Source organism: Sorghum bicolor, chromosome 1, assembly GCF_000003195.3.
Source record: "Sorghum bicolor cultivar BTx623 chromosome 1, Sorghum_bicolor_NCBIv3, whole genome shotgun sequence".
Classification (NCBI taxonomy): Eukaryota; Viridiplantae; Streptophyta; class Magnoliopsida; order Poales; family Poaceae; genus Sorghum; species Sorghum bicolor.
In genome coordinates this window covers 1,397,501-1,423,617 of record NC_012870.2, presented here as the reverse complement: position 1 = coordinate 1,423,617, position 26,117 = coordinate 1,397,501, and the positions used below count along the sequence as shown (strand labels likewise).

Here is a 26,117-nt window from a genome sequence, read left to right as displayed (position 1 = left end):
AACCTAGACCCCCAACTATAAAACCGGATTTTCTACACTCTAAAGTTTGCAAAACCAGGCATCTAACCCCTGGGGCGGTTTGGGAGGATGGTTTTGCCACACTGGCGGCCAACGTGTCAGTGGTTTGGACACCGTGGCGCAGGGATGAGAAGCAGGGGCTGATTTCGGCCGCTGGCAGACGGGGCCCACTTGTCAGGCGACACCCCTCAAATACCCCCGTCGGCTCCCCTGTTTCTCTCACTCTCTGCCCGCGACTCTTGTCAGACGACACCCCTCAAATACCGCTCCATGGCCGCCTCCCACCACCTAATCCTCCTAGTCCTCTACCTCACCGCCGTCGCGGCCTCCGCCCACAACATCAATAGCCGGAGCTCGGTCACCGTCCTCGTCCTCACCAACAGCGCCATGTCCTCCCTCGTCGCCCACCTCTCCCTCGCTGCCATCACACGGCTTATCCTTTCCTGGCCTCCCACAGTCCCGCTGTGCGGCTACCGCGGGAAATGGTCGCGCTCCACGCGAAGCAGCCCACGCTTCGTCTACTCCCCGCGCCAACGAGCCATGCCCGCCCGCTCGCGGCGGCGGCGGCAGTGGCCAATGTACGCCTCGGTGCGCCGCCGCCGCCTCACGTCGTCCTCGACTGCAAACGGTTGGACGGGTTGATGAAGTCCGGGAGGCTAGGGGACGCGCTGGACCTGTTCGACCGTATGCCTCGCAAGAACGTCGTCGCGTGGACCACGGCCATCTCCGAGTGCACGCGGAACGGGTGGCTCGAGGCGACCGCGGCCATGTTCGCGGACATGCTGGAGTCCGGCGTCGCGGCCAACGACTTCGCGTGCAACGCGGCGCTGGCGGCGTGCGCGGCCGCGAGCGCCCACGCGCTCAGCCTCGACGAGCAGGTGCACTCGCTCGCCGTGCGGGCGGGCTTCGCCGCCGACGCCTGGATCGGGAGTTGCCTCATCGAGCTCTACTCGAGGTGCGGCTCCCTGCGGGCGGCTGAGGAGGTGTTTCGCAGGATGGAGGCGCCGGATGTCGTGGGGTACACTTCGCTCGTCTCGGCGCTCTGCAGGAACGGAGACCTCGCACGGGCTGTGGAGATGCTCTGTCAGATGATGAGGCTAGGGTTGTAGCCGAACGAGCACACGATGACGAGCATGCTGGCGGAGTGCCCTCGAATGATTGGCGAGCAGATACATGGATATATGCTCAAGGTAATGGGTTCACAGAGCGTCTATGCATCGACTGCACTGATTGACTTCTATTCGAGGCACGGTGACTTTGACATGGCGGAAACAGTGTTTGAAAATCTTGACTCCAAGAACGTGGTGTCGTGGTGCTCCATGATGCAGCTGTGCATTAGGGATGGAAGGTTGGAAGATGCACTGCGAGTGTTCAGCGAGATGATTTCGGAGGCCGTTGAGCCAAATGAGTTTGCATTTTCAATTGCTCTCGGGGCTTGTGGGTTTGTTTGTCTGGGGCGTCAAATTCACTGCTCAGTCATCAAGTGCAACTTAATGACTGACATCCGAGTATCAAATGCTTTGCTCTCTATGTATGGTAGGAGTGGTTTTGTTTCAGAAATCGATGCTGTGCTTGGCAAGATTGAAAATCCTGATCTTGTTAGCTGGACAGCTGCCATTTCTGCGAACTTCCAGAATGGTTTCAGTGAGAAGGCCGTGGCATTGCTTCTTCAGATGCATTCGGAAGGTTTTACACCGAATGACTATGCCTTCTCTAGTGGTCTGAGTTCTTGTGCAGACCTGGCATTGTTGGATCAAGGAAGGCAGCTTCATTGCCTGGCACTGAAACTGGGGTGTGACTTCAAAGTTTGTACTGGGAATGCACTAATCAACATGTACTCCAAGTGTGGTCAAATTGGATCTGCAAGGCTTGCATTTGATGTCATGAATCTTCATGATGTCATGTCTTGGAACTCACTGATCCATGGTCTCGCACAGCATGGAGCTGCAAACTTGGTACTGGAGGCATTCAGTGAGATGTGTTCAAGTGGTTGGCAGCCAGACGATTCGACATTTATAGCAGTCTTGGTAGGGTGCAATCATGCAGGTCTGGTGAAGGAAGGGGAGACATTCTTCAGACTAATGACTGATCGGTATGGTCTCACACCGACCCCTTCTCACTATGCTTGCATGATCGACATGCTGGGTCGGAATGGCAGATTCGATGAGGCGCTACACATGATCGAGAATATGCCATTCGAGCCTGATGTTTTGATTTGGAAGACACTATTAGCATCTTGCAAGCTGCACAAGAATCTTGACATTGGAAAACTCGCAACAGACAAGCTGATGGAGCTTTCAGAAAGAGACTCCGCGAGCTACGTGCTGATGTCAAACCTCTATGCGATGCATGAAGAATGGCAGGATGCGGAGAGGGTGCGTCGGAGGATGGATGAAATTGGGGTGAAGAAGGATGCCGGTTGGAGCTGGATCGAGGTCAAGAACGAGGTCAGCACCTTTGTTGCAAGAGACACGTCTCATTCAGACTCGGCATCCATCTATCATATGCTTGCAGAGCTCGTTGTTGTGATGCAAGATACAGAGTTAGATGTTCATATGCAGATTTAGATGCCAAAGAGGAACATATCACTTGCAGACTTTACATGTCATAGTGGCACATAGTGTATGCCAAAGTAGAACTGTTAACCTTTACCTCCCTAAAGAAATGTTTTTGTAGTCTTGTTGAGCAGTGGCGCCGTACGTAGTTATAGCTGATGATGGCGTGGCGTGGCGGCATCCACGACTATCGCCGGCGGTGGCCAACGTTTCGAACCCGACGGTGTACGAGCACGTGGTCACCATGCATGCTGACCTCGATCACCATCTCACACATGACATGCATCGATCGATATCTCAGCCGTTGCTGCTTCGTCGTCGGCCTCGACATCTCTGAATGCGCTTTTGTACACCGCCCGGCCGTGTTGTGCTTCTGCATTCATCAAATTGTATTCGTTATGCATGATATGATTGTGCGTACCAGGTTTGCATTGTTTCGTTCGTCAGATTCTTCTGCGCTTTCGAGCCGTCAATGAGGCCAGCATGGGCCAAAGAGAATTGTCGACCTGCTCAGACCAGATGGGGAGCTTATTACCCTCATGTAACCTGGTAATAATAAAGTACATATAACCACTGATCAAACATGATATATAAACGTGCATGCATGGCAGGTTGAAGGACAGGAATCACAGGGCCACCATTCAACGCAGCAGTAAACGAGTAAGATGCTTATCTGGTATGTACTTATACTTCTGTAGTATTTTATGGCTGCAAACAGTAGTATATAAGCCAGTCTCTGACAATAGGGAGTTTTATGCAGCTTTTGTGTTGGTAACTATGACAACGAGTTTTATTTAGATGAAACTTTATAAAACTCTACCTATCTTTCTCTTCATAATTAATCTGATAACTTAGCAAATTTTTTGATGTGTCACATCATTAAATGGGAAAGGAACCCTCCTTGAGGCCTTTGTGTTGTGTGTGTGATGCATGCAGCTACGAGGAGGTGCTCAATCCCTTGGGTTTTGTCATGAACAGCATCCAAGACAAGGAGGTGGCAGTCCAATCACGAAAAAGGTGCGTACTAATTCGATTGTCCAACCGGAACCTAGCATTACCAAGATAATGCAGTATCTTTACTGAAATTGTTTGTTTTTTCCCTTATATATATACATATTGTTAGGGGATGGAAAAAATGGCAAGGTGGAAAAGGATGGCAAACCCAATCCAACGAGCCTGAATTCTGCAGGAGAGAGAGAGTGAGACAGAGACTAGCCATAACATGAAACAATTCGTATGAATTCGGCGCTACTGAGATAAAAATCTGTGGTCATATATTTATAACATGGAAGACTCCAGCTCTGTCTTGTGTGTAATAATTGATAATATTGTTCGTCATCATGCTTTGGATATATGTATTACAAAACAGTGTATTGTTGCTCCCACTGAATAAATAAAGAGCCCTTTCTGTCATTCTGTGGAAGGCCACTCTCAATGGAAGTTGGTGCCAACCAAAGAAATTTGATGACATGCAAAGAATTAAACAAGAGAGATGAAATGTGAGTTTCATCGGTGAGATGAAACCCCATGAACACTGTTTCCAAGTCTGAATGTGTCATAGAATAAAATTCAAATATAACACACACAAAAATGAAACTATGAATTGTACAAGTTTGTTTCAGCCATGAATCAATTGCAGCTAGCAGGCCGGAGCACAACGGGCCGCTTTCACATGGGCCACAAAACAAATTCAACCCAGGAAGGCCTCTCTCTTTTTTCTTTTCTTTTTTACCTGTCGTGGGCGCTTGAACACTGAACGTTCCAAATCTCTTTGTTTTTCTTTTTCTTGAAATGCTCGTGTCGTTAACAGTTCATGGCCATTTTTCCTGCCATAAACTCATCTGCCGAGTTTAAATTGAATGCGCGTGATGCCTTGAGAACAAAAACTACATATTTTTTGTAGTCTGTTGTGATTTATACACAGTTTCATGGATATCTCAGTTGCAAATGCAACCTTGCTTATATATACAAACTTCAATCCAAATTGTAAGTCTACACTAACTTCTATCAAATTATAAGTTGTTTTGGTTTCAAATTGTATGTTTTTTATAATGAGTTCCAGATTTTTAAGTTATTTTTTTTCTATATATTCTGAGTCAACAAAACTGAGACCAAGAGGCTAGTAGGAAAGTTGTAAGACCACGCCCAATGCTCCATTGCTTACACTAATACTAGGAAGTACTGATAATTAAATTAAAATAGAGGTGCTAAAAGCACATACACTGACCACACCCGATCAGAGCAACAACATGAACGAGATGCAAAAGTGACCACACGACATGATCCAATGAAGGTATATATACAAAGCCGGACACTAGCACAATTATTACTATGATGATAATTGTCCACGATCCTTTGCCAGATGGTCACTTCACCACATCAAGCGCCACTCTGGGCTATAGTTTTCAGCATCGCTGCAGCTTCATCAGTCTCTTCGAAGGACTGATCCGAACCATCAATGTACATGTTAGCCTGGAGAAAAAGCTGTTATCAGCAAACAACCTCAAGGAAACCAATGTTCTTTATGGGCTAGTGTGCTTTTAGGAAATCAAATAGGCTTCTAGCTAGGACGTACCGCCTCACAAACTTGATCATACTTCCCATAGATTTCCTCTATTTTCTTCCTTCCAGCTTCAGCAACCGAATCAGCTTGAGAGCATAATTCAGAACCCTGATTGGCACACAGTATGTCAGAAAATGTGAAAGAGGTACAAACAATAAAGAAAAATGATGAAAACAGCCTACAAGGCTTTAAATGAAGTGCTGAATGCATAGCCTATGTTTTCCCTTCTAGATTTATAGAGCCACAGCTACTAATCAGGCTCAAAGGTATCAATCAAATTCAAAGGTAACATGTAAAGCAATAAACAGGATGTGACAACTCATGGAGTGCAATTTTGAAAGAATTCTTTTCAACAGCAGAACATCCAGGATAAGAACATCACCTTGTCAATTGTTTCCTTTATTTTTCTTTCTTTCTCCTCAAGGCACTTCTGCTCCGATTCAACTTCAGATTTCAATGCAGTCATCTTCCGATTGTGCTCTCCAACTCTTTGATCCCTTTCTTTCTCCTTTGCTTTCACTTTGGCCTCGTTCTCGAGTACTAATTGCAAGATGTTCATGCACAGTGATGGGATGATAACATTTGAACTAAGAACTGACTTGATAATACTTGAGCAATGCTAAAAATATACTAACCTTTCATTTCCCATTCAGCAGCTTTATTGCGAAGTGCCTTTATCTCCAGATTTTGATCACTGATCTTCTCTTTGTGTGCTTTAACATCCTTCTCAAAAGCTTTAGCAGCAGCGCTCTAGCATGGATAATATATTTGTACAGTCATTGTTATACCAATTTGACTCAAGGCTGCAATCAGCCAAAGGGAAAAAAATCATGCGCGAAGGAAAGCTTGACGCTATTCATACCTTTTCATGTACAGCAGATATTTTAGAGAGATGCTTCGCTAGTTTCTCAGAAACCTGCAAAATAAAGATGCTTATCATGCAACTACATCAATGGAGTATACAGGAATAAAGTCCAGCCTCACAAGAAGCCCCCCCCCCCCCCCCACCCCCCCACCAAATAGAAAGTCAAATGATTCTTGCGATTTGATCATTTGAGCAATTGCCTATCAGCTGTAGTAAGAAAAGAATGATACGAGGCTGTGGGGAGAACTAAATGGGAACTCAAGATTAGCAGCAACAAAACACTGTTTGTTAGCACATGATCTGTATTGTTTACAATAAATTTATTGCATCATAAAGAGTACCTTAGTATACATCTCAAGAGTATTGGTTTTCTCTTGGACTTTCTGCATTGCTATCTTCTCTAAGTTCTTTAACTCATCACGGACTGATTTCTTCTCCTCAAGGTTCCTCTTTGATATAGAAAATAAAATCCATAGTTATTATGGAAGCTAGCACAAGATGATGATTATCTGATTGAAGCTCATAATTCTGATCGAAGCAATTTGACAATGTAAGCACATAAAGAAAATACACTCATAACACATAAAAAGAAGCAAGAACTAACGATTCTGGGGAAAATGGACATTTTTTTAAAAAGAACGCAATCTTAGATAGAGCACCTAGTGCTTCCTCCACTCCTTGCCTTCACTCATGTCTGATCACACCCCTCTACTTCTGCAAGGAGAGCTTGAGCACTGCCACAATAACACCTTCCGCTTCGAAAATTTCTGGGTCAAGGTGGATGATTTCAGGGACGTGGTGGAGCAAGTCTGGTGCAAACCTGTCCACTCTGTGCTACCCTTCAAACGGCTGCATATAAAATTAGTGCGAGTGGCAAAAGGCCTCAAGAGGTGGCGGAAGGAGAAGATTGGGGATACTCGGCTGCAGCTAGCCATTGTCAAAGAGGTTCTGCTACAGCTCGAGGCAGCGCAGGAAGTCAGAACACTCACGCAGCAGGAGCTCCACCTACGCCGTCGGCTAAAAATCAGAAGCACTGGATTAGCGGCCATTGAAAAATCAAGAATTAGACAGCGGGCAAGGCTCACATACATCCGCAGTGGAGATGCAAACGCAAAATTTTTCCACATTCGGGCTAACACGAGAATGAGGAAGAATTATATCCATAGCCTGCACACTGATGGGAGGGTGGCGACTACACACAATGATAAAGAAAAAATCATTGCGGACTATTTTTCGGGACACCTAGGCTCCCATGAACCGAGGTCGACGACGTTCAGCTGGTCGGCGCTTGGATATGTCCCAAGGGATCTGTCGGCACTCGAGGCCCCGTTCACACAAGATGAAATCAAAGATACAATAAACTCCATGCCGTCGGACAAGGCACCGGGTCCAGATGGCTTCACAGGCGCCTTCTTCAAAGCTTGTTGGGATATTATCAAAGAGGATGTCACTGCCGCTGTGAACAGTCTGTATAGTCTAAACTCCCAAGGTTTTGAGTTCCTAAATTCAGCAAACATCATCCTGCTTCCAAAGAAAATGGATGCTTTGAGAGTTGCAGACTTCCGCCCGATCAGCCTCATTCACAGCGTAGCAAAGATTTTCGCCAAACTACTGGCAAATAGGTTGGCGCCGCTGCTTGATTCCTTAGTTTCAAAATGCCAAAGCGCCTTCATTAAAAGGAGGAACATCCACGACAACTTTCTATATGTTCAGAACATAGTCCGGACAATGCAAAAGATGAAGCTGCCAATGTTGTTCCTCAAACTTGACATACACAAGGCTTTTGACACGGTCAGTTGGAGCTACCTCCTTGAGGTACTGCAGGCCTTAGGTTTCGGACCACGCTGGCGGGAGTGGGTTTCTATCCTTTTCCGCACGACATCATCGAGAGCACTGCTAAATGGACAGCAGGGTCCAGCTTTTAGCCACAGGAGAGGGGTTCGGCAGGGTGACCCTTTATCCCCCATGCTGTTCATACTCGCTATGGACCCTCTCCAACGCCTGCTAGACATGGCAACACAACAAGGCGTTCTTAGTGCTCTTCCTCTACCTACGACCAGGTGGAGAACCTCCATGTATGCTGATGATGCGGCTATATTCACTAACCGGATCAAGGATGACTTGGACTCCATCACCATGATCCTCCAGGAATTTGGCAATGTATCAGGCTTACACATAAACCTACAGAAGAGCTCGGTACACCCAATCCAATGTCAGAACATCGATTTAGACCATGTGTTAGCCTCATTTGCAGGGACAAGAGAATCCTTCCCATGCCGCTACTTAGGATTGCAGCTCCACACGAGATCCCTACAGAAGGTCCATGTGCAACCTCTCATTGAACGCATTGGGCAAAGGCTACCTGGATGGAAAGGTAGATTGCTCAATAGAGCGGGTAGACTTACTTTGGTCACCTCGGTGCTATCTTCAATGCCTACCTATCACCTCACAGTATTCCCACTGGCAGTATGGGCAAGAAAGAAAATTGACAAACTCAGAAGATCTTTTCTTTGGAAAGGGGAGGAGAACGCTAATGGAGGACATTGCCTGGTAAATTGGCCAACAGTGTGCATGCCAAAGGATTTGGGAGGTTTGGGGGTGCCGGATTTGGAAAGATTTGGAACAGCCTTGCGGCTACGTTGGTTGTGGCAGGAGTGGGTTCAGGACTCAAAACCTTGGGTAGGGACGGAACTGCTGTGTAATGACAGAGACCGACTGCTCTTCAATGCCTCAACCACGATAACAATTGGAAATGGTGACAAGGCACGTTTCTGGCACCATAATTGGCTAGAGGGTGAAGCTCCAAGATTCCTAGCACCCCACCTTTTCGAGGTAGTGCGTTGTAAGAACAGGACGGTTCGCCAAGAGCTACAAAATGGTAACTGGATCCGATCCCTCAGGGCACGAATTACAACATCTGTACAGATACAGGAATTTGTTGCCCTTTGGATCAGGCTCCAGGATGTGCAGCTAATGCCCGATGTGCAAGATTCCATAGTTTGGAGATGGACAGCTGACGGTAACTACTCCACACGTTCAGCTTACAGGATACAGTTTCGAGGTTCGCATTGCAAGTTCCAGGCTGATCTTATTTGGAGAGCAAGGGCAGAAAATAAATGCAAAGTGCATGCCTGGATACTAATGCATGGCAAAATCCTCACAGCTGACAACCTTCAAAAGAGAGGGTGGCCACATCAAGACCATTGCATTTTGTGTAATGGACCTCTGGAGACAGGGCTGCATCTATCTCTGCTATGCCCCTTTGCTAGAGCCGTCTGGAGCCAGGTGTTAACCTGGGAAAACTTTGATGTGCAGCTGCCCCAACAAGATCTCATGTGCCTCGCCGATTGGTGGGAGGAGGCGGCGACCAAGGTGCCAAAGCAACAATGCAGAACATTTAATGGAGTGTTTATCTATGTTGTGTGGAACCTGTGGAAGGAAAGGAACAGGAGGATCTTTGAAAATGAGCACAAAACGTCAGCACAAGTTGCAGCATTGGTCAAGGAAGATATTGTTCAAAGGCGTAGGGCCATGTGTATTGTGGGGTAAAACAAACGTGTGAGTGGTACCTGTTTGTGTTTGGTCTTATGACCGGTGTTTTTGCCTGTTTGGCACTTTGGGTGCTTTTGTACATAAACCACTTTTCCTTCTTAATTGAGCGGCAGAGCTCCTGCCTTTACTTTCAAAAAAAAAAACAATTGCAATAATATGTTGAGTGAATAATTCATTCATAGTTATATGCTGAACTGTGAAGAGATAAAGTCATTCCGACAGTTAAAAGGATGACACCATACTTGCTAGTCCTAGTTGCATCGAGTAAGACAGTTAGGAAAACTATGGCTTGCTGTTCTACCATGGAAAGTAATTCTAGAACCACCTATAGAGTTGCTTGTATGAATGGTTTTCAGCCTTTTTAGCTTAGGCATTCCAACCCATTCAATTCCTGATGAACTTTATGCCTGTAGCAGTTTAAAACAAACATACAGCCTACCTGGAGCTTTTCAGGGGAATGAACAATTTTGGCTGATAGCTTTTTCTTTTCTTGCATAACTTTCACCAACTCAAAATCAGCCTGGTTGATCTGCCAGAAACAAAAACAAGCAGTGAATGTAATATTATGAAGTACTGCTTTGAATAGAGTAAAAAAAATCCAGTTTAACTTAATAAGAGCAGTTCTGCTGGTCAATGTCCATATATACAAAGCAAAGCTGATGCTAATAAATACAAATTATTAGTTAGGAAGAAAAAAAATGTCAGCATTCAGTGGCTGATTAAATAACTAAATGTCTTCCAGTTATGCTAAAAGATCTCTTTCTTAAACATGTAAAGACTGATTTGACCTGGAGCACCTATAACATACAGAAGGTGGCAGCCTATGGAGCTTTGGCTCCTCGGAGTAAAAAAAAACAGAGTAAGAGGGGTGTCTCATGTCTGGCCTAACAACTCCAGCTTCTCCAGTTTTAAGTCTAATGAGATTTTCAACGTATGTATAATGAAAACCAGTGGCAAGTTACATTATCTGTTGACGTGAATCAGATGAAATATTTCTAAATTCCAACTGACTGAACCAATGAACCTACCAAAAGGCAGCTCACTATCACCTACGGCATCATCCAAACTCCATGTAATCCAAAACTACTTGTGCTAGCTTCAACCAAGAAGCCTGGAACAGAATATAGGCAAACAAAACCTACTGACTTCAATACAATTTGTTATCTTGTTGGCATTGAACAAAATTCTTGAGCATATGACTCTTCAATTAATTTCAATGTTAGCTCATACTACCTCCAAATTCCAATAGTATCCACGCTGTAGGCACATTCTCAAATATAACATGCTTGATACATGCATGGGAAACATGCTCTTTTAATATGCTGGTAGCATAACATGGTGGAAACTTGAGCAACAACCAGATTATACATACCTCTTAGTTTTCATGGACAACAATTTATTGACAGAAGGTATCAGCAATACACCAAACAAGAAATCTACTTGGTGTTGTAGCTTAAGGCAGCATGGTAGTAGTGCCAATATTATTGACAGCAGCCAAAATATGCAGGAGGTTCAAAGTAGACATATCTAAACAAAAGCCCACATTGCAAAGCTCTGTTGATCACACAGAAAACAAGAATAAAAACATACCAAGGAAAAGCTCCAAGTACCATCCTAATCAAAAGGAAGAAAAAAAATGCAAGGCAAGACAGGAATCAGCACCTTCCTCAGTGTATCCTCTCTCTTTTCGTCCAAGGCTTTTGATGCATTGCGCAGTGACAGCTGCTCTCTGTTATAATCATGAAGCCTCTGCTTGAGGGCATTGACCTCATTCTCGAGCTGCTGGACCATGTGTGCCTCCACCTGCTCCTTAAGCAGATGGTCCTCTTTCGCCTTGCTAAGCTGTATAAGGTGGAAAATGGAAGGGAAAAAAACGCAGAAAAGAAAACGCACAAAGAGGAGAGAAAATCTAAGTATTTCCCCGGACAGAAGGCAGAAAAATGTAAAGGAGGAGGATGGGAAAGAGACCTCGGCGATCTTAGCCCTGAGCTCCCCCTGCCGTTTCTCAATCGCGCCGTACTCTTCGACGATAGGCTCTAGCAAGGTGAGCTTCTCTTGCCTGAAGAAGAGAAAGTGGATGAGGGCGCTGAGGATGTGGACGACACGGGGCCGTCGGCGCGGAGGAGGTCGCGGAGATTGAGGTCCTGGAACTGGATGGACTGGAGGAATAATAGAATGGAGCCCAGCGACAAGGCGCCACGCTGCCATCACACACACAGCTTATCCTTTCCCGGCCTCCCACAGTCCTGCTGTGCGGCTACCGCGGGAAATGGTCGCGCTCCACGCGAAGCAGCCCACGCTTCGTCTACTCCCCGCGCCAACGAGCCATGTCATTGCCCGCCCGCCCACGGCGGCGGCCAATGTACGCCTCGGTGCGCCGCCGCCGCCTGACGTCGTCCTCGACTGCAAACGGTTGGACGCGCTGATGAAGTCCGGGAGGCTAAGTGACGCGCTGGACCTGTTCGACCGTATGCCTCGCAAGAACGTCGTCGCGTGGACCACGGCCATCTCCGGGTGCACGCGGAACGGGCAGCCCGAGGCGGCCGCGGCCATGTTCGCGGACATGCTGGAGTCCGGCGTCGCGGCCAACGACTTCGCGTGCAACGCGGCGCTGGCGGCGTGCGCGGCCGCGGGCGCCGGCGCGCTCAGCCTCGGCGAGCAGGTGCACTCGCTCGCCGTGCGGGCGGGCTTCGCCGCCGACGCCTGGATCGGGAGTTGCCTCATCGAGCTCTACTCGAGGTGCGGCTCCATGTGGGCGGCTGAGGAGGTGTTTCGCAGGATGGAGGCGCCGGATGTCGTGGGGTACACTTCGCTTGTCTCGGCGCTCTGCAGGAACGGCGACCTCGCACGGGCTGTGGAGGTGCTCTGTCAGATGATGAGGCAGGGGTTGCAGCCGAACGAGCACACGATGACGAGCATGCTGGCGGAGTGCCCTCGAATGATTGGCGAGCAGATACATGGATATATGCTCAAGGTAATGGGTTCACAGAGCGTCTATGCATCGACTGCACTGATTGACTTCTATTCGAGGTACGGTGACTTTGACATGGCGGAGACCGTGTTTGAAAATCTTGACTCCAAGAACGTGGTGTCGTGGTGCTCCATGATGCAGCTGTGCATTAGGGATGGAAGGTTGGAAGATGCACTGCGAGTGTTCAGCGAGATGATTTCGGAGGCCGTTGAGCCAAATGAGTTTGCATTTTCAATTGCTCTCGGGGCTTGTGGGTCTGTTTGTCTGGGGCGTCAAATTCACTGCTCAGCCATCAAGTGCAACTTAATGACTGACATCCGAGTATCAAATGCTTTGCTCTCTATGTATGGTAGGAGTGGTTTTGTTTCAGAAGTCGAGGCTGTGCTTGGCAAGATTGAAAATCCTGATCTTGTTAGCTGGACAGCTGCCATTTCTGCGAACTTCCAGAATGGTTTCAGTGAGAAGGCCGTAGCATTGCTTCTTCAGATGCATTCGGAAGGTTTTACACCGAATGACTATGCCTTCTCTAGTGGTCTGAGTTCTTGTGCAGACCTGGCATTGCTGGATCAAGGAAGGCAGCTTCATTGCCTGGCACTGAAACTGGGGTGTGACTTCAAAGTTTGTACTGGGAATGCACTAATCAACATGTACTCCAAGTGTGGTCAAATTGGATCTGCAAGGCTTGCATTTGATGTCATGAATCTTCATGATGTCATGTCTTGGAACTCACTGATCCATGGTCTCGCACAGCATGGAGCTGCAAACTTGGTACTGGAGGCATTCAGTGAGATGTGTTCAAGTGGTTGGCAGCCAGACGATTCGACATTTATAGCAGTCTTGGTAGGGTGCAATCATGCAGGTCTGGTGAAGGAAGGGGAGACATTCTTCAGACTAATGACTGATCGGTATGGTCTCACACCGACCCCTTCTCACTATGCTTGCATGATCGACATGCTGGGTCGGAATGGTAGATTCGATGAGGCGCTACACATGATCAAGAATATGCCATTCGAGCCTGATGTTTTGATTTGGAAGACACTATTAGCATCTTGCAAGCTGCACAAGAATCTTGACATTGGAAAACTCGCAACAGACAAGCTGATGGAGCTTTCAGAAAGAGACTCCGCGAGCTACGTGCTGATGTCAAACCTCTATGCGATGCATGAAGAATGGCAGGATGCGGAGAGGGTGCGTCGGAGGATGGATGAAATTGGGGTGAAGAAGGATGCCGGTTGGAGCTGGATCGAGGTCAAGAACGAGGTCAGCACCTTTGTTGCAAGAGACACGTCTCATTCAGACTCCGCATCCATCTATCAGATGCTTGCAGAGCTCGTTGTTGTGATGCAAGATACAGAGTTAGATGTTCATATGCAGATTTAGATGCCAAAGATGAACATATCACTTGCAGACTTTACATGTACTAGGTAGCGTGCCCGTGCGTTGCTACGGGATAGCTAATATTTTATAAAAAAAATACATATATCGCATGATAAGATAACAATGTTGGGTCTATTTGGTTCCCAGGCTTATCTCTAGTCTGGCTAGAATCTAAGCCATGACAGTCCAAACCTGCTTTCAGCAAGCCAATATATAATTGTTTGGTTGCTTGTATTGTCTAAACTTAGCTAGTATTAGGTGGTTTGGTTGCCTTTGTTTGTATTGCGTACAATTACTTCTTCTCTATTTTGGTAAGATAGGTTCGTGCCCGTGCGTTGCTACAAAACAGCTAAACTTTGTACTAAAAATATACTGATCACATGACAAAATAACAATACTGTGAAATTAAATATCGATATTAAAGTGATATTAATCCCAAAAACATAGAGGTTGTCTGAGGATACCCTAGCAATAACCCAGAGCAAACTGGCATCGGCGGAGGTGGCAGGGCACAGGCCACAGAGACGGATCGGGGCTGTGGACGGCCACATGGTCGGCCGCCGGTCTCGCAGTCACGATGGAGTCCAAGATTAAAGAAGGTCATAAGCTTCGTCAAACTGGCATCGACGAAGGTGGCAGGGTGTAGGCCACGGAGACGGATCGGGGCTGCAGACGGCCGCGTGTTCGCCGCGTGGTTGATTGGCCCGGTCGTGCTCGATGCCTTAGCCCGCGGTGAGGAACTCCAGAGACATCAGGCCTTCGACGGGGGAGGGTCGCACGATCGGGACATGATTCCTATAATCACGTAGTTTCTTTATTAGTTAAGTGGTATAAAATCGATAATCCTTCATATGGGTCCGCAAGAAGTGGTGTTTTGAGGGAGACTTATCTGGGACCACCCATAAATTGTGGCATTTTTAGGGAGAGTCGCGGGCAGAGGCGCGGATCTCACGTCGCGGACGGACCGACGGAACAAAAAAAAAGTCGCACGATGAAATAGTCTTAGTTTTGTTATTTTTTAGTTATAGGAGATATTTTCATAGCACAAGAATCTTGACATTGGAAAACTCGCAGCAGACAAGCTGATGGAGCTTTCAGAAAGAGACTCCGCGAGCTACGTGCTGATGTCAAACCTCTATGCGATGCATGAAGAATGGCAGGATGTGGAGAGGGTGCGTCGGAGGATGGATGAAATTGGGGTGAAGAAGGATGCCGGTTGGAGCTGGATCGAGGTCAAGAACGAGGTCAGCACCTTTGTTGCAAGAGACACGTCTCATTCAGACTCGGCATCCATCTATCAGATGCTTGCAGAGCTCGTTGTTGTGATGCAAGATACAGAGTTAGATGTTCATATGCAGATTTAGATGCCAAAGATGAACATATCACTTGCAGACTTTACATGTATAGTGGCACAAGCACATAGTGTATGCCAAAGTAGAACTGTTAAGCTTAACCTCCCTAGAGAAATGTTTTGTAGTCTTGTTGAGCAGTGGCGCCGTACGATAGCTGATGATGGCGTGGCGTGGCGGCATCCACGACTATCGCCGGCGGTGGCCAACGTTTCGAACCCGACGGTGTACGAGCATGTGGTCACCATGCATGTTGACCTCGATCACCATCTCACGTACACATGACATGCATCGATCGATATCTCAGCCGTTGCTGCTTCGATCGTACGTGTTGTGCTTGTGCGTGCAGGGGCACGGCACGGCGTGGTCGCGTGCGCTCTCCTGCGCCGGCCGCTTCGTCGTCGGCCTCGACATCTCTGAATGCGCTTTTGTACACCGCCCGCCCGTGTTGTGCTTCTACATTCATCAAATTGTATTCGGTACGCATGATATGCTTGTGCGTACCAAGTTTGCATTGTTTCGTTCGTCAGATTCTTCTGCGCTTTCGAGCCGTCAATGAGGCCAGCATGGGCCAAACAGAATTGCCGACCTGCTCAGACCAGATGGGGAGCTTATTACCCTCATGTACCTGGTAATAATAACATACATACATACATACATATAACCACTGATCAAACATGATATATAAACGTCATCATGCTTTGGATATATGTATTACAAAACAGTGTATTGTTGCTCCCATTGAATAAATAAAGAGCCCTTTCTGTCATTCTGTGGAAGGCCACTCTCAATGGAAGTTGGCGCCAACCAAAGAAATTTGATGACATGCAAAGAATTAAACAAGAGAGATGAAATGTGAGTTTCGTCTAGGTGAGATGAAACCCCATGAACACTGTTTCCAAGTCTGAATGTGTCATAATTTTTCAAAACAAAATCTGAATGTGTCATATAATAAAATTCAAATATAACACACACAAAAATGAAACTATGAATTATACAAGTTTGTTTCAGCCATGAACCAATTGCATTGAGATTGGCCTAACCAGTCATTGTGACTCAGCTATGGAGTACAGCTCTGTGCAGTGTTGAAACTGTTCAGCGATCACCCATGTACTCAGCTCAGTCACTACTTGTTACACACAGCGTCCAGAGTGCTAACCGACCAGGATGCATAGACTAGTATGCTAACCGACCAGGATGCATAGACTAATATTCTCCCCCTCCGTAGCTCTGTTCGCGCCCAGACAACTACACACTCAACAGACAGCGCTCCTAGAGAGCTACGCGCCTCACAGATTCTGACCTCACAAAGCTGGGGCTATTCAGACATGTAATGCACTTCATTGTTGGGCCTGTTGCTGGGAAGTAGCCAAGCAAAAAAACCCTTGTACGTTTCTCCTCTCAGCCTCTGAGACGAGTATTCGATGAGCATATGCCACAACTCACTGACCGTCCAGCCATGGCGTAGTATCCACTGGATCACCTGCCACAGCACGGCGATACAAGGGAGAAGGTTAAGGGAACATATATAACAGAGAAGCCTAACATAGCAGAATTGTGATTAACACTTTCAGCATTTGACTGGCACGCCAAATTTCCCTGTGCATCCTCTCATAGGGTGAGAACAGTGTTGTTTGTGATTTCCCCCCTTTTTTTATCCACACCTTCATGCTGTGACATGTGACAATATAAAATTGGGAACCTCATGGCGATTCATTCAAAATAATTTTTTGTTGTGCATTTTACAAGTTACTTGTTCTGAACTTCTAAAAATGTATCAGTCCCAATTGGCAGTTAGCTCTAGGAGAGGCTCCATTGGACTCTGCCGATGAGGATCCTCACCCTCTTTCAAGGATACACCAACTTTAAAAGTTGTACGGCTAGAGTTTAACTTTCCAAACATGTAGCATGAGCAAAATTTGTGGAAGGGATGTATAGTACCTCCTCTAATCTTTCCAGAGATGCATCCTCAAAAGTGTAGTAATTAACAAAAGGCCGGAGAGCCTGCACGATTAAGTACAGACAGATTTCACTCCCAAAAGAAAAGAGGCATACAAATTTGTTTGATCGCTATGCATCCATCAGCCGCATGCATTCTAATGGAAACAAATGTAGACATTATATTTAATTTGTCCCGTACCTGTGATGCAGCAATCCACTGAATCATGCTCTTGATTTCAGGGTTTCCACCAAAAGCACCGCAACCCCAATTTCCTGTTGAAACTCCTATGTACTCATTGGAATTGATACTTGGAAAGTTATCCTTGTTGTGTGAATCCTGAACAGTATTTAAAAAAAAAACAAAAACATAACCAGCAGATATATGATGTATCTGTCATACTTCTCATGATATGCATATACAAGCTTAATATTTGGGCATTTCTTGAGGTTATATACCCATGCACCAGAGTGCCAGTTTTTTACATCTGCATTTAGATACATCATTGGCAGAACACAAGAAAGAAACTAACTACAGGCTGCAATGTTGACTAAGGCCATAATGGCTGCAAAAAAAGATCATTCCGACAAAATAAAAGGAGATTGCTATTGAGTGAAACTCATTGGAGTGATTAGTTAAACAACCTGGAAAAGCTTCACATAAAGCTGGCATTTTGATTGATCGAAAAATCCACAAAAAGCCTTGTTCACTTCCCTGAGCAAAGGATAATTAGAAATGGTAAAACCATAAACTTATAACAGATGTCATCAGTGACAACTATGACATTCAAAAAAAGTAACTTACTTACCTTAGGAGACAATCAGATTCATAGTGTAACCTAGCTGGACAGTCCAAAGCATCAATTGCCACTATCCTAGTCCTCCGTCTACCCACCGAATCAAAGGGTTTGGTATCTAAATAGTCACCGACAAAGCGAAAGGAGGAACCATAACTGCAAGGAGAAACAGGTACCGGATTTATAGTATCTCATAAGAAAAATCATATATGGATCATATCAGTTACTTCTTGAATCTATGAACTAAATTAAGCAAAGGGTGGATAGGGTTTCACTAACCCCATATACTGTGAGAACCGTTCTGCACCAAAAATTTCTATAGCCTCATTATCTTCCATAGAAGCCATGAATAGCATACCCAAAATCAATTCGGGGTTTATCATGAAGCGTATCTCTTCCTGTACCATAGAGGAAAAATGGAGTGGGTACACAAAACCACAAGAGCATGGTAACGTATGTAATCTATTTGAAAAGTCATTTCAATTCACAGCAGAACGCAAAGGACTTTTTTTAAGCATAAATAGGAAATGGTGGATAAATTGCAATTCATACTGTGCAGATGCACAAATTCATCTGGAAACTGCTGAGAAATGAACAGCATCACATGATCACGCAAACCCTAACCAAAGTAGCTACGAAATTGAAGATTGAGTAAAATAAAAATCTGCCAATCAAAAGAAAGGTACCTGCACACAACCCCTGGAAAGGGCACCTCCTCCCAAATATTTATTTGCAAAGTCAACTTGAAGGGCTTCTTGTTCCTCATCTTCTATAAAACCTGAGGAAAATACCTACTAATGAAAAGGAACCAGATAATCAGAAAATTTTATAACAAACCTGAAGGCAATTTTATAACCATTATTACAACACAAACAGATCCCCCTAGATGCACTCCCCTTTTTATATGATCATAATAGAGCTTTTCCATGTTACTAGTGAATACTTGAGCATTTTTGCGTTTATAGTTTGGTGGCAATAGCAGCACCAGGCAGTAAACTGTTTATCAAATAGCACCTGAGCTCCAAAATCTAGATAATTCAGTATACGGTGGTCTCTTACCCGGAATTGGCAGAGGGGTGCACTAGATGCCAACCACGCATGGATGTCAGGATAGGTAATGCCATCAGAGACAGGTTGGCGGGGAAGAACTTTGCGCTCAAACGAAACGAAACCAGCAGGCGTAGAATCAGTCACCCTCTCGAAATAGTGAACAAGGCACCTCACTTTCTGCTCCTGGCTCTGCGATCGGTGAATCAGCGCCCTGCGATCCGTGAACAGAACATAGGCTCCAATCTAGTTGTTTTCTCCACTCATCATAAGCCAAACACCACAAAATGCAAAGACGACATACGTGAACAGGCCATCGAAATTGATGGTGGGAAGGCACGCCTGGGCCCTACCGGCCGTGGGGAAGAGGCAGAAGAGCGCGCAGGTGAGCAGCGCGGCGACAAGCTCCTGGCTGAGGAGCACAAGGCCCGCGTCCTGCGACGCCAGGACCCGGAGCCCGGAGGCGCCGTGGCCGGCCTTGGCGTAGTGGTCCTCGAGCAGAGTGGGGAGGCGGAGGAGGAGGCGTGCGAGGTTGGGGACGACCTCGGCGAACCAGCCCCGCGCCTGGGCCCGGGAGAGGAGGTCGTCAAAGAAGAGCGCCAGGCCGTCGGCAGCGCGCTGGGGCAGCGCGGGCAGGGCGAGCGCGAGGCGGAGGTCGGTGAGCGCGTCGGCGAGGACGTCCCCCGAGGCGACGCGGCTGACGTCGGGGCCGAGCGCCAGCGCCCGGAGCGACTCCTGCGCCGCGGGCGGCCAGAAGAGCGCGCCGCCGCGGAGGACGACGGGGAGGAAGGGAAGCGCCGAGCGCAGGTCGCCGCGCGCCGCCAGGTCCGAGGCCGGCGGCTCCTCCTCCATTGCGGCGGCGGCGGGGGCGGAGGAGCGAGTGGGTCTGGGTCCGGGTCGGTCGGCTCGGCCGCGAGCCCGTGCGGTTTGGGCTTCGGGCCGCCACTCCCCCGAGTGGAGTCCACACGGTTACCGCGTCAGTTTGACGACTGCTTGGCGGCAATGGCGGGGTGGGACGGCAAAGGTTGACGCCGGCGACGAGATCCACTCGGATTCGACGCAGACATTTGACAATTTTAGCGAAGATCATCGGGGCATCCGAATTTGAAAATGCTTAACATGGCAACCTGCCCCGTTTGCTTTCTCTTCCTAAATTTTTAGCTAGTTTCTTTTTAGTCAATATATTTAAAACTTTAGCTACTAATAAAATGACTAAAATTTAGGAACCAAACGAACTCTAATCTTCCCTGAAAATAAGATTTTTTTTCTATCTATATTGCAAAAAAAAATATGTAGAGAAATAGATCCAATCTACAAAACAGTTTGGAAAGAGGCACAGAACGCAAACAAACTCCTAGCAAAATCTAAAATTGAGATAAAATCAGATCATTTAAACACAGTATTGGAAGGGAAGCAGTACTAGAAGCCATTTTAACACTCATTTGGGCGCATCTCCATATATGCATGCATGTTGGGTGTGTTACACGGAAATAATCCAAAGCTTTGAGCTTTGTTCCTTTGGCTGATCTTGAGCCTTAGAGTTGATGGCCGCATTATTACAGCAGGATCTTAACATGCAAGCAAAAATATGGAGATGCAAATTATTCAGTATAATGGACTGATCTTTGAAACCACTTGATTTTGTTATTATTGAGTCACATCCAAACTCCACTTTTCTCCTTTTCATAGTTTCTTGGCACGTATTTTCGAGCCCACAAATGTTTTCCTCCTATCACGAACTTGGTCTTCTCTTTTCCACCAAGTATGAATAGCACAGTCTCCAGCGAACCAAACGTGACTAGTGCATATTGAGGTGGTCTAATCTCAATCGGATCCTCTAAGCGCTTTCCATGTCACCGAAAATACTGCAAATAGAGGACCAAACAATAAGAACATAGATGAATAGCAATATAGGATTCGAAATAAATGTGCAACAGTCTAAAAGTTATATATGTGAAAATGACTACCAGTAAATTCATAAAAGAAGTAGCTTTCCAAACAATGATAAAAGACTTGTCTAAATCCATACCTTATGGTATGTCATGCAAAATGGTGACTACCAAAATATTTATGAACCCATCAAGGGCTCAGTAGTTTATTTAAGGGAGGGTGGCAAGGGTAAGGGAATGACTATGGAACAAGTCAAGGAGTTGGCTAGTAATGCATCCTCTTCTCTATGCATTTCATTTTGCTCATTAAATTGTCCACGTGGACATACCATTTGCGTTGAATTGGAATATCCACTATTATGTTCACATTTTATTATCACACTTAATTAATTAATTATTGTTACTGTTTAGAATTTGATTTAGTTTCTTCTTATAAAACTATATTTGGAAGTAAAAACTTCGTTTGACCTTCGGTACCACCGGATGCCAATCCTCGTGTTATTTTGTCGTTTATGCTTCACTTTCTACAAAACTCATGCTATTTTTGCATTCTTTATTATTATGTACACATCAAGTAGAACAACATAAATGCAAATCGCCTTCTTGCTTATCGTCAATGATTGTGGCGAATAAGAACAAACGGATGTGATAGGTGTGGTAGAGGAGGGTGAACCTTCTTCTTTCTCCTCCTCCTCCTTTTTTGCCTATTATGTACAAAAGTCGTGCTACTTTTGCATCTTTACTATTACTGTTATTCTTTGCTTCTTTTTTATTGTTAGCAAGAAAGCGATTTGCAATAACATTTTTCCTAGTAGGTATTGCATAGTGGCATATATCTAAGTAAATCTAGAGAAGATATATGGTAAACAAATAAAATGAATCAAATAAAAAATGTTTTGTAAACTCACTATTAAAGAATTCATTTTAATCTTTTGTTTCTAAATTCTTTAATAATTTAAAAAATTGTGTACATGGATGTAAGTAGGTAAGAATAAAGACAAAAATCTTACCTCGTAAAAAAGTTATATACTTCCTCTTTAGTTAGTGGATGTTCGTTGGAGAAAGTGACAAACAATGTTCTATCATCTTGTGGAACAAGGAAAGCATGTTGTATATGTGAATGAAAAAATGAGGGTTCATGTTTGTTGTAGAACTCTGGGGAAATGTACTCTGCTCTAATGGGAATTGAGAAGAAATCATACACTCCCGGATAATAATTCCAAATCATCAACATTTGATCTAAATGGAATAACTCCAATGGCTCATTGTTGTTGAGGATTAATAATATCTAATTTTTTTGAGAAATCATTCGTTGATTGGGCTCCATACCTCCTATTTACCATACCTTGAAGGATTTGATTAGTGATAGGCATAGGGCTCGGTCTTGAATATATGTTTACTCCATTATTTCTTTGTTGCCAAGGAATCATATTTCCTGCTCTCAAAAAAGAATTCGTTGATTTAATTTCATCCCTCATTTTTACCATATCTTGGTGGCATTCAGTGTCCCAAAGCATACTTCTAGAAGTTGCATTGTCTCCTTCAAATTGATGGGGGCTCTATATGGAAAAGAGTAAATGTAGAATCAAATAAAACTTCATTGCGGAAGGTAGATGGGGAAATTGTTAATGAGTGTCATCCATATACGTGTCATATGCTATATTTATGCTTACAATACTTATGTGGGGCTGGCCCTTCATGTATTGATCATGAACATGATAGCTCGAATTGAGATATTCTTCTATATCATGAATTGATAGAATTCCATCCCTTGATTTTACTAGATCTTGAAAGCATTTAATATCCCTATGTACACCTTTAGAAATTGGGTTGTCTCCTTGGTATTGATGAGAGCTATGTATGGAAAAGAGCAATGTAAATGAAATAAAGTTCATTGTAGAAGTTAAATGGGTAAATTAGTAAGTATCAAATGCTTTAATATGTAGGATAGTTCCACAAATAAGTTGTGAGATATATTATATTTGTGCTTACAAGGCTTATGTGGGGCTGATCCTTCATGTATTGATGCTGAACATGATAGCTCAGACTAGGAGATTCTTCTATGCCATGAATTGCTAGGATATCATCCCTTATTTTTGCCACATCTCGAAGGGAATCAATATCCCTATGTATACTTCTAGAAACTAAACCATCTCCTTGATGTTGGTGAAAGCTCTATATGGAAAAGAGCAAATATAAAATCAAATAAAAGATCATTGCACAAGGTAAATAAGGAAATTTTATTAGTGCCATCCATATAAGTGTCACAATGTTTTAAATGCAATCAAATTAGGAAATTTCCACAAAATAAGTTGTGAGACATGCTATATTTGTGCTTACGGTGATCATGTGGGGGCTGGTACTTCTTCATGTATTGATAATGGACATGATAGCTTGAACCGGGAGATTCTTCTACATAATCAATTGCTATATGTTGCTCGGCCTTTTGTCTAAGGTCGCTCAAGACTTTGTAGCAGACATTATTGAGGAAGAAACAAATTCCAAAAATAACTTCTTCATGAAACTTTGATGTGGATTTGGATTTCAAACCACTAGGGTTGCCATGCATGGCATCAATAAACTGTTTTCCCATAGCAGCGATGTCTAGAAACATATTGCCATGAAAGGAATTGATTTGTCGAAGGAAATCAACCTCACCATTTCCTTCAACCAACAACCAAAAAGCAATTATTTCTATGGAAAGAGAAGGATCCATTCCAAGGAGAAACACTAAGCGATAGTAAAGTTGGCGTCCATGATTAATGCAAGAATCTATAGCCTTAGCCCTTAGGTAGATCAAAAGGAGCCATTACTCCCATTAGAGGTGGAGGAAGATAGGATAGTGAAGAAATGATCACGATAGCTAAAGTTGATAGGAGATGTGATGGGGTAGACAACTATGGTTGTTTTCTACACCCCAACTATAACTCCAAGCATGCGTAGTGCTACAAGATTTCTCACATGTTCCATCCAAGTGCATTGGCTATAAATAAATAAATAAATAATGGATAGATAACGACAACTAGTAGGAAGTCTTTACTCAAATAATATATTATTGTGCTCACATAAAAGGATAAATTTCTATTCATTTATTATTTTATTTATTACATGGCTACATATTGCCAAGTGAAACCAGATAACTTCACATATTATTAACATTCCTTGCAAGGCACCATTCCTTTGTGAAAAATAGGAAAATCCCTAATATGAAGCCTACTATGCATAATCTTGTTTGAGATTTGCAAATACAATCCATCAATTTGAAAGCATGTATAGTCATAGATAGTAGTATAGGAGATATAAGTTGACGTGTCATGGTTACTCGTGGGATGGCTCATACATGCATGCCATGAATAATAATGATGACATAAACTCCTAGGCAGTTAGTACTTTTTGTTGTCCTTAGTATGATTCACGCATGACTCATCAACATCTCATCAAATCAAACAAAGAAAACCACGTACGTACGTAGTTGTTGGCATGGAGAACAAAAAACGGTTTGGACGACCATGCAAACAGCCTATGTTCAGTTTCTTGTTTTGGCTCTACCTTTTCTCTGAGTGACGTGTTGCATCTATAGCACCCCTTTTATACGAAAACTAGTATGTAGTTTTGTATACTACGTATATATCCATCACAAAACCATTGTTCAACTATACATTGCTTGTAAAGATTACACACACTAGCTAGTAGTGCCGAAAAAAGTTATTCATAATTTGTCTGAACTTATAACAGTAGACTATCACTTTTGTGTAGGATAGGATACAACAAATACGGGTACACCTAATGGTAGTAAGTTGAAAAAGAGAGAGAGAAGGTCACTTTGAGTTCTGAGGCGATTTGCACACAAAGCTATTAACGCATGGCCTCCTTCTCTCTCAACACATGTTCTTGTTTGCACAAAGTAAGAAAAAGATGGTTTGTTGTGTTTAACATCCAATCTAATTAGCGAAAAGTGACAATATTATTAGAGCATCTCCAAGAGTTTCTAATAGACTCCTAATCCTTTAATTTTTGGAAAGATTTAAAAAAATACATATCCAACAACACTTAATCCCACGTCTTAACTTTTTGGCGCTTGGAAAGAATGACCCCACACGCCTATAAATGCGCTCAGTCGTGGTCGTGTGTATTCGCCCCACGCGCGCTCGCCTCGCTCCTTCCTCAAGCTCCTCGCCGTAGGGCTTGCAATGCGGGATTGGCAAGGGACACATGTTGCAACTGAAGAAGAGGCTAGGGCAACTTGGCGGTCAGTTCGGGCTCGGTATGAAGGGGAACAAGCTCCATGATCGTTGTCCATGGTGGCCATGCTGACAATGCAGGTGGAGGTCCCGGCGCCGCTAGCCTTCCCACCAACGAGCTCGCTGCCGGTCCAAGCGGAGGTGTCGGAAGTTTACAGGAAGCAGGGGCTAGATGGATGAGGTTCTTAGTCAGATATAGCCAAAAGCCATAGATCGGTTGGTGGCAAGAACTCCATCCATCTAACCCCTACTTCCTCCCAACTTCTGACACCTCTGCCTGGACCAGCAGTGAGCTTGTCCACGTGAGGGCAGGCCAGGCGGCACCAACACCTCCACTAGCGCTGTTAGCATGACTACCACACACGATGACCGGGGAAGCTTGTCCTCCTTCTAGTCGAGCCCAAACCGGTCGCCAAGAGACAGTCTGAGGCTGAGCTTCATCTCCATCCGAAGTTGCCCCAACATTGAACGAAGAAGGCAATCTTTCTTCCTCACGAGCAAGATCAGAGCACCCAAGGATTTGAATTTCTTGTATGTAATCTAGAAGCAAGATCGCGAGACGTCCCTATCTATAACACAACGCTGATGTCCTCAAGGTTTTCATTGTCGAAGAGTGAAAGATCTCACAAGTCCTCCATACGTTAGTTTCTATTCTGGCCCAACAATGAAGGTTGGTCTGCAACATTCCCAGGTACGAGTATGTAGCGTAGAGTGACTAGTTGATTTTTCAATTCCTTGAAGCTCGTTGCATAGTCCGTGTCAAGTTTTTCAATCCTTTATTAATAGGTACAATGGCAATCAACGTCCTTCAATTCATGCTAATTAAGAACTCAACATGTCATTGTACTTTGGCAAAAGACGAAGGATATTCAAGACAAAAGTTAGCAAACCTTTGCCTTCAGTCTTATATATCTTCTTCTTCTTCTTCTTCTTGTGTGATTACACAACTAATCAT

General features: G+C 44.7%; 2 protein-coding genes, 1 long non-coding RNA gene and 2 pseudogenes across 6 annotated transcripts in view; 3 read left to right on the top strand and 2 right to left on the bottom strand.

The window, feature by feature from the left end:
* Window positions 63–2,693, top strand: LOC8060893 (annotated as a pseudogene).
* LOC8080162 lies at window positions 4,701–11,721 on the bottom strand (annotated as a pseudogene). The gene is made up of 9 exons (XR_002449009.1): window positions 11,522–11,721; window positions 11,216–11,395; window positions 9,993–10,082; window positions 6,343–6,450; window positions 5,999–6,052; window positions 5,772–5,886; window positions 5,519–5,676; window positions 5,149–5,244; window positions 4,701–5,045 (listed from the first exon to the last, which is right to left on the bottom strand). The product of XR_002449009.1 is annotated as a kinetochore protein nuf2 (transcript).
* On the top strand, window positions 11,679–15,779 carry LOC8080161 (pentatricopeptide repeat-containing protein At2g27610). 2 transcript variants are annotated; one of them, XM_021451819.1, is made up of 2 exons: window positions 11,679–13,598; window positions 14,960–15,779. In XM_021451819.1, the coding sequence occupies exons 1-2, from the start codon at window positions 11,823–11,825 to the stop codon at window positions 15,263–15,265; spliced, it is 2,082 nt and encodes a 693-aa protein (XP_021307494.1). In that variant the 5' UTR covers window positions 11,679–11,822; the 3' UTR covers window positions 15,266–15,779. The 2 variants fall into 2 exon arrangements, with proteins under 2 accessions (XP_021307494.1, XP_002466113.1); XM_002466068.2 differs by lacking the exon at window positions 14,960–15,779 and having other exon boundaries at window positions 11,679–14,135.
* LOC8080160 (poly(ADP-ribose) glycohydrolase 1) lies at window positions 16,097–20,110 on the bottom strand. The gene is made up of 9 exons (XM_002463490.2): window positions 19,337–20,110; window positions 19,045–19,246; window positions 18,672–18,776; window positions 18,265–18,383; window positions 17,998–18,141; window positions 17,834–17,903; window positions 17,391–17,528; window positions 17,192–17,254; window positions 16,097–16,733 (listed from the first exon to the last, which is right to left on the bottom strand). The coding sequence occupies exons 1-9, from the start codon at window positions 19,882–19,884 to the stop codon at window positions 16,569–16,571; spliced, it is 1,554 nt and encodes a 517-aa protein (XP_002463535.1). The 5' UTR covers window positions 19,885–20,110; the 3' UTR covers window positions 16,097–16,568.
* Window positions 25,063–26,117, top strand: part of LOC110431901 — a 5,145-nt gene continuing 4,090 nt past the window's right edge. For both annotated transcript variants that reach the window (XR_002449371.1, XR_002449370.1), the window contains exons 1-2: window positions 25,063–25,853; window positions 25,949–26,042. This is a non-coding gene — a long non-coding RNA (uncharacterized LOC110431901). The remainder of the gene's footprint in view (window positions 25,854–25,948; window positions 26,043–26,117) is intronic.